Source organism: Lygodium microphyllum, chromosome 5, assembly GCF_053477565.2.
Source record: "Lygodium microphyllum isolate KBCC chromosome 5, Lygodium_microphyllum_v1.1.10, whole genome shotgun sequence".
Taxonomy (NCBI): Eukaryota; Viridiplantae; Streptophyta; class Polypodiopsida; order Schizaeales; family Lygodiaceae; genus Lygodium; species Lygodium microphyllum.
In genome coordinates, this window is record NC_141139.1 from 153,835,555 (window position 1) to 153,846,630 (window position 11,076).

Sequence of the window (11,076 nt, forward strand, 5' to 3'; positions counted from 1 at the left end):
CATGAGTTTGGTACGCGGGAATGACCGACACAATAGCGGACAGCTCCATGAGTTTTGTCAAATGGGGAGAAGGAAGCCGTGTCACGACCGTTAAACGTCGCATCAGGATTCATGGTCAATCTTTAGGACGGTTGGATGCGATGTGCACGTTGTTAAATTTGGGACATCAAATAACGTGTGCACTGTGCGTTTGTTTTTAATCAGCGCACATGCTGCACGTGCTAACTTGCACTCTACGCCATAACTCAATTTAGCCATATGCTGTTTGGGGCCGCCTATATATATAATGCTACGGACGGGGAGGAATCAATCAGTTCAGAGACCTACACCCCCAGGTCTAGCCGCTGTACAGTATCTGCCTCAGTTGCGTATACATAATTAGCAGTACACTACACTGCAGATCGTAGAAAAGAGGATCCAAGTTATGCCGTCGCTGCGGCAGCTCAACAGTGCGACAACTATGGTAGCATGGCCTGAGCCGGTGCAAAGGGTGCAGCTTCTGGCGGGCGAGGAGAGCCCTGATCGTCTGAGACGAATCCCTTCTCGATACGTGCGACCAGTCGGTGAACAGCCCAGCAGTACGATTATGGGCGGTACTGTCGATGACATGCAGGGTCAATCGGAGCTGCTGTCCGTGCCCGTGGTACAGCTGTCGGATCTGGAGGAACCCAGCCTGCGGCAGCGATGCTTGGAGGAGATCCGGCGAGGTTGTGAGCAGTGGGGGTTCTTCCAGGTGGTGAGCCATGGGATACCCGCGAGTGTGCTGGAGGGAGCCAAGGGCGCCGCAAGAGGGTGGTTCGAGGGAACGCCCGCCTGCCAGAAGGAAGCCTTCGCCAACGACCCGCTCACCTACGAGGGCTACGGCAGCCGCATGGGCGTGCAGAGAGGCGCCACGCTGGACTGGGGTGACTACTTCTTCCTCAACCTCCTGCCCCGCTCCCATCGAAACCCCGCCAAGTGGCCCGCCACCTGGCGCCCCGGCATGGACCTCTACGCCCGCCACGTGTCCCGGCTCTGCGGCCGTCTCTTGCAGGCTTTGTCCGTCAACCTGGGCCTGGAGCGCAACGTCACAGCTGGTGATGCTGGAGTGAAAGGCGGTGGCCCGCTGGAAGAAGCTTTTGGGATTCACGATGAAAGCACGGACATGGGCCTGCGCGTCAACTATTATCCCGTGTGCCCCCAACCGCAGCTCACCCTCGGCTTGTCGCCGCACTCTGATCCGGGCGGCCTCACCGTCCTCCTGCAGGACGATGAGGTGCCCGGCCTGCAGGTCAAGCACCGCGGGCAATGGTTGACCGTTCAGCCTATACCGGGAGCGCTTGTAGTGAACGTGGGCGACCAAATCGAGGTACGAACTCTCTCTCGACTCTGATCTACCACTCGCTGGTTTAGAAAACATTACCTCCTGAGTCCTGATCCTCAATGTCTTGCAGATTCTTACCAACGGTGCCTACAAGAGCGTCGAGCACAGAGTCCTCGTCAACAACTTCGCCGCCCGCTTGTCCCTCGCCTGCTTCTTCAACCCCGCTAACGATACCATCGTGGCCCCTCTACCAAGCTTGCTCGCCGATTCCCGTGCAATTCCTTTGTACCAGGGCATGACATTTAGAGAATACAGGTCTCTGCTTAGAAACCAAGGGAACAAAGGCAAGGCTCATCTCGCGTCCGTTGCCTCTCCCACATCTCTCTCTCCACTCGGAGCTCTTGTATAAAATAATGCGCCCTTTTTTCATGTAAATACCTGTCCATTCGTTGATACGAATAAGTTCTGGGCTGGCCCTCCCCCCATAGTGATATTTTCGGCCGGCCTCTCTCTCATAAAGAAGCTCTCCGATAGAATGATGCATCATGCACCATGCTCTTGGTAGCGAAAAGGTAGTTAGAAATAATAAATATCACGGGTTAGAATGCTTTTGGGATTAGAGTATGTGGGCCAAACATTGGGCTTTGCCAAGCTTATATCCTATTTCTTTAAACCATGTGTAAATACTTTGTCTATTTGTGGACCCTAATCCATTTCAAGCTGACCCCCTCCAATAGTGATCTATTTGGCCAACATTTTTCCCTAAGACATAAATTTAAGCGAAAATGTTTTGATTAATATTGTCATATCCTTGGTGATGTGGCTTAAGACCAAGTGTCCAGAATTAGTGGTTGGTTGTTGAGTTAGTTGTAAGCAGGAGCCAGCTAGTTCTTGGCTTAGACTGATGTACTAGGCCTATTTAGGAGGTGTAAATGAATGAGCAAAGGGAGGGTGTTCTCAATGAAGTCTATTTGTAGCATAGGCACGCTACATTGGTGGAGATGTGGGGCTTGTGGTTTTCTTGGATGGTGTGTTTTCTTGCGTTGGTATTCTTGCGCCCCTGTTGCTCCAAGTACAGCCGCTTCTCTTCCTGCGCTCTTGTTCTTTCAAGTAAAGCCTTCTCATCGTCCAAGCTTCTACGATTTCTCTACATAAGTCACAGATTCTCAACCCTAGCTATTATACACGATGAGTCGCCCTAGCTCTGCACGAAATACTATTTTCCCATCTTATGAACATGCAACTATGCATCCGTAATTCTCTCAACAATCGCCCTCTGTAGCACATTTAGAGCAGATGTTTGCAACCCTCTCAACCATGATGGCTCAAATCACTACAACCAACTAGCATTTGGTCAATTACCTATCCCAGAAACAATACCCACATTACAAAGTAGATCCCAAAGTTGGACCCAAAAGCTTTGGTGGACTGCCGACTGAAGACATACTCTCATTGATTGACCATTTCAAGAATGTGACAAGCTATCATAACTGGGATGACAACTGCAAAGCACTCGAAGTCAGACAGAGTAGCTGCCATGGACAGTTAATTAAGTAGCATCTTATTCAAAATTTTGCATATCAAAATCTGACATAGCCAGCACTTCATCAACTAAATCAACTCAAACAACAATTTCATGAACTTGCTGCCCAATTCTCTGTCAAATTGAATCAGTTACTTCTTAGAGCTGATCCAACAATGTTAGAAGACATGAATCTCTTTTTCTTATGGCCACGCTTACATCACTACATTGCTCGACAGGTTTGGGATCAAGGGCCTCTTACTTTTCATGAAGCAATTCAAATAGCACAAAGGATTGAACCCAATATGCAACCAAAGTATTCATTTATAACAATAGTGAACCCTCCCCACAATAACCGACCTTTCTTGGAAACACCAACCCCAATGGACATTGTTGCTCAAAATGCCCAAATGGCTCAAAGGAGGAGGCTACCAAACCCTGATGCTCAAGGATGACCCTGGTGTTATCAATGCAATTGTTATGGTCACATACGTAGGTATTATTGCATGCAATGTCCTCACCAAATTAAAAATGTCCAAGTAAATACATCAGCCTTTATCACAGAGCAGGAAAACATTTGAGTAGGTGGTCGCTGGAAGACACCCACTCGCATATAATCGCTTCTAATTGGTGATAAACAACAAGTTTACCATAGCCAAACGGTAGCTCATCTTTCTTTCCCTCTAGAATCAGCCCCCTTCACACATATCTCCATGCCCAACTCTTCCCAAAAACCATAGGATGTGATTGGTTGGTTAAACACCAAGCCAAATGAGACTTCTCCTCTCAAACTCTCATTGTCTCCAATTCTATAATCATTCCATTTCAACAATCATTCTCTATCAAAACCCCTTGCATTAACACTCAACTCCATTCTATAGATGTAGAAGCACGCATGCAATCAATCCGATCTCTCATGTCCCAATTTCCATCCTTATTCAAGGCCTCAACAACACATGCCGCTGTTGCTCACCAAGGGCATTATTCAACCTTCACACAATGAATGGTGTTTCGAACCATGTTTAGCTAAGAAAGACAATGGTAAATATCATTTCTATGTTGATTTCAGACCACTTAATGCAGTCACCGGCCATGACGTTTATTCTCTCCCACAATTAGATGAACTCTTAGATCAATTAGGGCATTCCCGCTTCTTCCACTACAACAAAAGGCTCCATAGACGCGCTTGTAGACGCAATATTTGAACTGTGTTAAAAAATGTCGGACACGTTTATTGCCGCGTCTAAAATTTCGCGTCTACAAACGCGCTTATTTTGAAACCTACACGCGAATATAGACGCGCCTATTGACGCGCTCCGTAAATATATAATTATATTTATAAAAAAGTAGATATATTCATATTCTGTGTCTATACACGCGTGTACGTGCGCGTCTACAAAGGCGTGTACTCTGTAAATTTTTGACGATAATAGACGCACATTTTTCCTGCAATTTAGACGTGCTAATAGACGCGCAAAACAGAGGTATGAAAAAAAAAACAGAGAGCATGTGGTACATGCTCTCTGGTTTTTTTCTCCCCATCAACATCAAATTGTATGCTTAGAGAAAACATAGAAAGATTATTTCGAAGATTTTGGTACTGAAAACAAAACAATATATGTAGAACATGAAATTTCATATATATATATATATAGATGAAACGTTTTTACATGATGAGTTCTAGTGCTTGTGACCTCAAGCATGGTCATGGTCGCAAGTACTAGCTGAAAGTAATACATATCAAAAATGAAAACCACAAGCCAAGGGGAGGCATGCATGCATGGGGCTCCTCTACATCTCCTCAGAAGAGGCATCATCGTCGCTACCACCACCACTACCGGTGCCGGTGCCACCATCGCTACTGCTAGTCCCCCCTTCACTATCCTCAATTGCATCAGGGTTCACCTACACAAAGGATTAAGGTTTATAAATACCATTACAAATAATAAATTAGACTTACATATACTTTTCATGTAAAAAATAAAACATACCTCTTCTAGTTGTGGAATCCTCATGGCACTATTATATTGCTCCTCAGTGATGAGACCCTCCTCGTAGAAATGTTGCCAAGTGGACGCCCTGTTATAACCTCAATGGTAGCCTACCTCTTTAGGAGTAGACATCCTACCAATGATATGATACTACAAAATAATTTGAACATACAACGTATTAGAACACACTACATAATGAATTGAAACAAATTACAAAATTTATTTAAAAAAACAAATCAAATAATACTTAAAAACTCAGCCTCCCATGACTCCTTGCCACCCGATTCATAATGCGACGATCCCATGGTTGCCATCTGGATACGTCGCGCCTCTGCATGCTGGCGACTTGTCATTTTCTCTGCTGCTCTCTTCTTAGTCTCTTTCCACTCCTTGCGGTGGCAATTGGGTGGTTGGCCATATCCAGGGCGCCCCTGCTCTTGTCTCCGTAGTGACTCCTTGGCGCGTGTCATAAGGTGAGACCTCTTGTTATGAAGCACGTCTCTCACCTTTGACCGTCCCAATCATCTGAGAATCATGTATTCTCGGGATTAGGGTACGCTCTATGTACTGCCTGCAACACCTCTTGCCACAAACTATTTTTTTGGTGCTTGAAGGGAATCATACAATCTTTGTATGTGGCATGCACGACACTCCTCAAGTAGGCTATCACTTCCCTCCCCTCAGGGTTATGCAAGATACCACCAACATCAGTGACAGAGTAGTACATTTGTGGAGGCTCACCTCTCTCATTTCCCAGTGAGGGTGATCAAGAGCCACCTCCTAGGCAACCCCCACAAAGCCCTTGACCTCCTCGTCCTCCCGCACGACTCTCCCTTGACGGGCACTATCCTCTATCTCACTCGATGCACGTGCTTCTGCAAGTGCAAGTGCTTCGGCCAATCCATGTACTTCAGCTGATCTCTGTGCATCAGCTGATCTGTGTGTATGCATAGTGAATGGAGTACCTGTTAGTAGAGGTGTACCAAGGTTTGGTGCGCCAAGGTTTGGTGTTTGTGCGGCAGTGCTAGGCAAAGATATGATAGGTGTCCCAGACATGACACTAAAAACCTTCTCTGCAGTGGGAGGGCGACCAAGATAACTGGTCATCTCCCCTATGAATTTCTCCTTGTTCAGAAAACCTCCAAAAAAGCTACTAACACCTCTAGAAAACTCCGCTAAGGTGTTGTTCATGCATTCCAACTCATGATCAGTGCTGGAAGATCCAGGATTCCACATCTATACAAGCAAAAATCCATTACTACCCTGTGCAGATAAAACATATTATATGTTGAGTCTATACCTGCGTCTATACCCGCGTCTATCAATGCGTCTATTCCTGCATCTACACTGTCATCTAGACGCCCTGACAGACGCGCACAGTCGGACCATATTTTGCAAACTGTTATAAAAAACACGCAAAAAAACCTCCATAGATGACAATCTATAGTATGTAAAGAGAGAGCGAGAGAGACAAATAGACAAAGAGAAAGCGAAGAAGAACTCACCTTCTTTGCTTATTCCGACGGGTGACGGCTAGGTTGCAAGCTCCTTGTCCTCCTTCTCCCTTCCCTTGGTAGGTTGCTTGATTCTTCTTCTCTTCCTTACTGTTTGGCTCTTGTTCTTTACTCTTTGTCTCTTCCTTCCTCATGTCCTCTTTTTACTCTTATTTCCTTCTCTCATTGTCTTCATGAAGTGATAGATAGACATGATTAGTGATGTCGAGCTCGAGCTGTAGAAAATGTGCAAAAAATGTAGGAAAGCACTGGTTTGAAAAGAAAGCCACAACTTTTTAAAATATATATATATATTTGTGTGGCACATCTGTAAGCGCGTGTAATTGCGCGTGTATATGCACAGATAAGACATATTACACACACTAATAGACGCGCAATTACAATTAAACTTATTAGATACTGGCTTTTGGTTGTTTTTGGATCAACATGACTTTCCTAGTCTTTCAATATCAAAATGTTTGCCTCCATGTTGTAAGTATCAATGCATTTAGGGAATATGACATATATACCAAATGAAATCATATATGTCCTTATGATTCAGGTGTAATAATGTCGTCATCTTCTACTAGTATGGGACGTGCTGAGTCAGCAAACAGTACATCCTCCAGTGAGGATGAGACATTGCATCTTCACAATCGATATACTTGGCTACGACGGAAAATCAAATGTATGTGTGATCGTTGTTGATGATGCTTTTTTCGAGCATGTCGAATCACAATGTCACACCTCAGCATGTACGAAGAGTGGGACCAAGAAAAAGACCCAGTAATTTTTACTGCTTTATTTGCACAAATATTATTGGTCTATATTGCTTCTTCACCATTAAAAAAAATCTCCTTTTTTTAATTGAGCAAGATGCGGTACCACATCCTCAAATGATCCCTCCAGGGTGTCGAGAGGCTGCGAAGTGTCAACGCGAGGAGACATAGTCCTCAAGAAGAGTAGAGACTGATGACAACGATAGCAGCCCTCTTCAAATGCCCCATCAAGTTTTGGAGGAAGAGATTTTGGACAACATGGTGTACGATTTATTTTCCCATGATCAGGTTCAGGGGGAGGGCGCCACTAGAGAGACAGATGACCCGCTACACATAACGTAAAAAACTTCATTGTACGAAGGTTGCACCTACTCCGTTCTACGTGCATCTCTCGAGATACTGAACTTACAAATCATTTATGGATGGAGTAATGCTAGTCTGAATGCATTATTGAAGTATGTATCATTTGATATTAATTCATAAATGCTTCTAGACAATATTCGCGTTTTGTTAACTCTGTTTGCACAATATATGCAGGTTATTGTCACAAATACTTCCAAATGAAAATAAATTACCAACTAGAAGGGAGCAAGCAAGGCATTTCTTGACATCTCTTGGAGGTCTCGATTATGTTAAAATCCATGCATGTGTCAATGATTGCATCTTGTTTCATGGGGATCATGCATCTGCATGACAGTGTCCTATTTGTGGTGAACCAAGATACAACCAGGAGATTAAATCAATGGATGTGCCTCGTAAGGTTTTGCAATATTTTCCTATTATTCCACGTATTCAACTTATGTTTAAGTGTGAATCTATTGCGAGACTCATGTCATGGCATGCTAGTTACCATTCAAGTGATGGAAAGTGAAGAATTCCTTCAGACACACCAACTTGGCAACACGTAGACAATTTGTGGCCTACTTTCAAAGAAGAGCCCAAAAATTTGAGATTTAGTCTAGGATTAGATGGAATAAATCCATATGACATCAAAAGCACCTCATATAGTGTATGGCCAGTGGTATTGGTGAACTATAATATCCCTTCGTCCATGGCAATAAAAAAAGGACATGAAATGTTGTCCCTTTTGATTCCTGGAAAACACAAAGTAAAAAACATGGACGTTTACTTAGAGCCTTTGATCGAGGAGCTAAAAATGCTATGGAGAGGTATTGAGGTGCAAGATGTGAGTGCATCATTGTCCTCTAGAGATTTTACTTTAAAGGGCATGTTGTTGTGGACCATGCATGACTTTCCAGGCTCTGGAGAGTGTTCAGGTAGTTGCATACTCTATTTTATTCATTCTTACCCTTAATCAAATAAATGCCATCATTAATCCACTTATTTTTACAGGTTTAACTACATTAGGATATCATCCATGTCCAATTTGCAATCCCTCTCTAGTTTCTTCTAGACCGACACGCTTGAAGAAGGTTATCTATGACAATCATCATCGTTTTTTTCCTATTGACCACCCCAAATATGCACCTCCCACTAATGGAAGAACTCCACAATCTCTGACCATTCAAGATTGGAAGGACACTTGGACACATGCAAATGATCATCCTCCACTCCGCATGAGTCGGTAACTAGTTTACTTCTTTTGTTTGTCTTTAAAGTACACTCCATTATGAGAACGAGAAATAATATATTGTTTGTGCCTTAGATTCTCTATATTTTTTCATCTCCCATATTGGACTGAATGCAAGATTGTCGAAGACCGAAGAAAAGATGGTAAAGTAGCTTTCGAACTCCCACAGGATATATGAGATGCCTCAAGGGAGCCTTCATAAAGAAAAAGAAAATAGGTGTAGAGCAACTATCCGGTTTAAAGTCTCACGATTCGCACAAAATAATTCAGGTAAGGATTTTCATAGCCATAAATATATTAATTAGTGGAGTAACTATGTACACTAATTAACAATGTATGAATATTTACATACAGTTCATCCTTCCTACTAGCATATCCCATTGTGTTTCGAAAGATGTGCGTGATATCATTTTCAAGATGGGTGAGCTCGCGATGTATGTACACTTTATACTTATTTTTTAGTTTACATATTACGTACATCACATAGTAAATCCACTTGAATTTATGGACAAAACTAATCATCGTTCTCAATTGCATGTTGGTAGATTTGTGAGTTTGAAGGAAATCGATCCAAATACGTTGCAAGAGACTCGAGTATTGTCCATTGAGGTGATTTGTTTGGTGGAGGAAACTTTTCCTCGCTCCATTTTGACTACTCAAGTACACTTACTCGTACATCTGATTGATGAGATTGCAATTTGTGGGGTAGTTCATGTAAGGTGGATGTTTTTTCTAGAGTGCTTTATGAAAACCCTAAAAGATTTTGTAAGGAAAAATGCACGGCCTGAGGGAAGCATGGCTCAGGGTTGGTTAGTGCAATCATCCCTTGTACAAATCTCTGAATATCTTACTAAAGTGGACCCCTCTTTACCATGACTATGGAAAGATGATGAAGATTTGAGGATGACCTCTATAATACCTCAAGGAAAAGGAAGGAGCAAAGTGCTAATGAAAGAGGAACTTTGTAAGTTAAATGTATTTTGTATGCTTAACAGCGAAGTAATGAGCAAATGGGTGACACTATATAAAGAAGCAAGGGTAAGAAGAGTAAGCGAAAGGGAAGCATTTCGTGCTAGACATGGACGTAATGTCCCATATACAGAATATTTAAGTGCGCTTCCATGTCATATTGATATAGATTGACTACATAAAGAAATGGAGAAGATGGAAAAGAGGAGGCGATAGATATATCGCAAGAGGAGGGGAATATGCACGGGGTTGCTTATCAAAGGTGAGACATTCTTATAATTAAATTATCTTTAGTTATATATGATATAATAATTTCACATGTTTCATCTTTAGCTAAATCATTAATATGATCTCAACAATGTACTACTAGTGCACATTATTCAATGCTATTTGGTGTGAAGGCAAACATTTTCGAACTCAACGTATAGATGCTAAGAGAAATACCCAGGATTGTGGTATCCTTGCAAACTTCCAGGATACCAATGGCACCATGGAAGGTTATTGTGGCTTGATTCAAGATATTTTGAAGCTGGACTTTAGGCGATTTTTATATATGTATTAGATGTGAAGTGGTTTAAAGAAGTAGTAACAATGGGTGAGCATTGCACAATTAGATGTCATCCAAGTGGTTTTGTAGTGATTGACTCTACAAAATTTCACCAAGGCAAGAAGGACACACTCGTACTACCTCAACAATGCGAGCAGGTATATTAGAAGCTATTTATTTTCATATATATTACTTCTTGATACATTCTCAAAATACAATAAATATCTAAGTTGCTTACTTTTTGTTTTTTAAATGCAGGTTGTGTATCACCCAATGGTAAACAATAACCGATGGTGGCACCTCATCCCCATATCTAATCATTCAAAACCAATATATGGCAATGCTACCAACATAGAGATAGTTGATGACAATCCAACAATCAATGATGATACACGTGATGATGCCATGATCAATGATATACATGATGCAGTGTAAGATGATCACCGCGAGGATGTTCAAGGAAGCGTAGAAGAGGATAACAATATGGTTGCAGATGATGATGAAGAAATTGAGCATAGCAATACATCTGACAGTGGGATAGACTTATTTGTTTCATTGCCTATTGGTAACATAGACCTAGAGGTAGATAGTCTAGCAAGGGCCGATCTCATTGAAGATGAGATTGATCATTCATTGTAGCATGTATAATTAGCTTTGAATGATTGGATGTATATTTGTAATACTCAGAAAGAAGTAAAGTTGGTAATGTATTTAAAAAAATACTAGATGTTAAGATGTTTGGTTATATTTAGGGACTTTATGAGAAATGAAAAATATGTGCGTTTATTTTTACATCTATAAGCGCATTTAAAAACGCGGGTATATAGACGTGTTTTATATACTAGCGCTAATAGACACGCTGATAAACACACCTGCTATTT

General features: G+C 42.3%; 1 protein-coding gene across 1 annotated transcript; it reads left to right on the forward strand.

Moving 5' to 3' along the window:
• The first annotated feature begins 326 nt into the window (after positions 1–326).
• Positions 327–2,045, forward strand: LOC148036553 (jasmonate-induced oxygenase 4-like). The gene is made up of 2 exons (XM_087679160.1): positions 327–1,348; positions 1,434–2,045. Exons 1-2 carry the CDS (start codon positions 425–427, stop codon positions 1,710–1,712), a joined length of 1,203 nt encoding a protein of 400 aa, XP_087535286.1. The 5' UTR covers positions 327–424; the 3' UTR covers positions 1,713–2,045.
• The last annotated feature ends 9,031 nt before the right edge of the window (positions 2,046–11,076 follow it).

What these genes read in the sequence shown, in the direction of transcription:
- LOC148036553 (XM_087679160.1), top strand. Translation starts at nt 425, where the DNA reads ATGCCGTCGCTGCGGCAGCTCAACAGTGCGACAACTATGGTAGCATGG. An exon ending in ACGTGGGCGACCAAATCGAG is followed by an intron (nt 1,349 to 1,433) that starts GTACGAACTCTC and finishes AATGTCTTGCAG; the next exon opens with ATTCTTACCAACGGTGCCTA.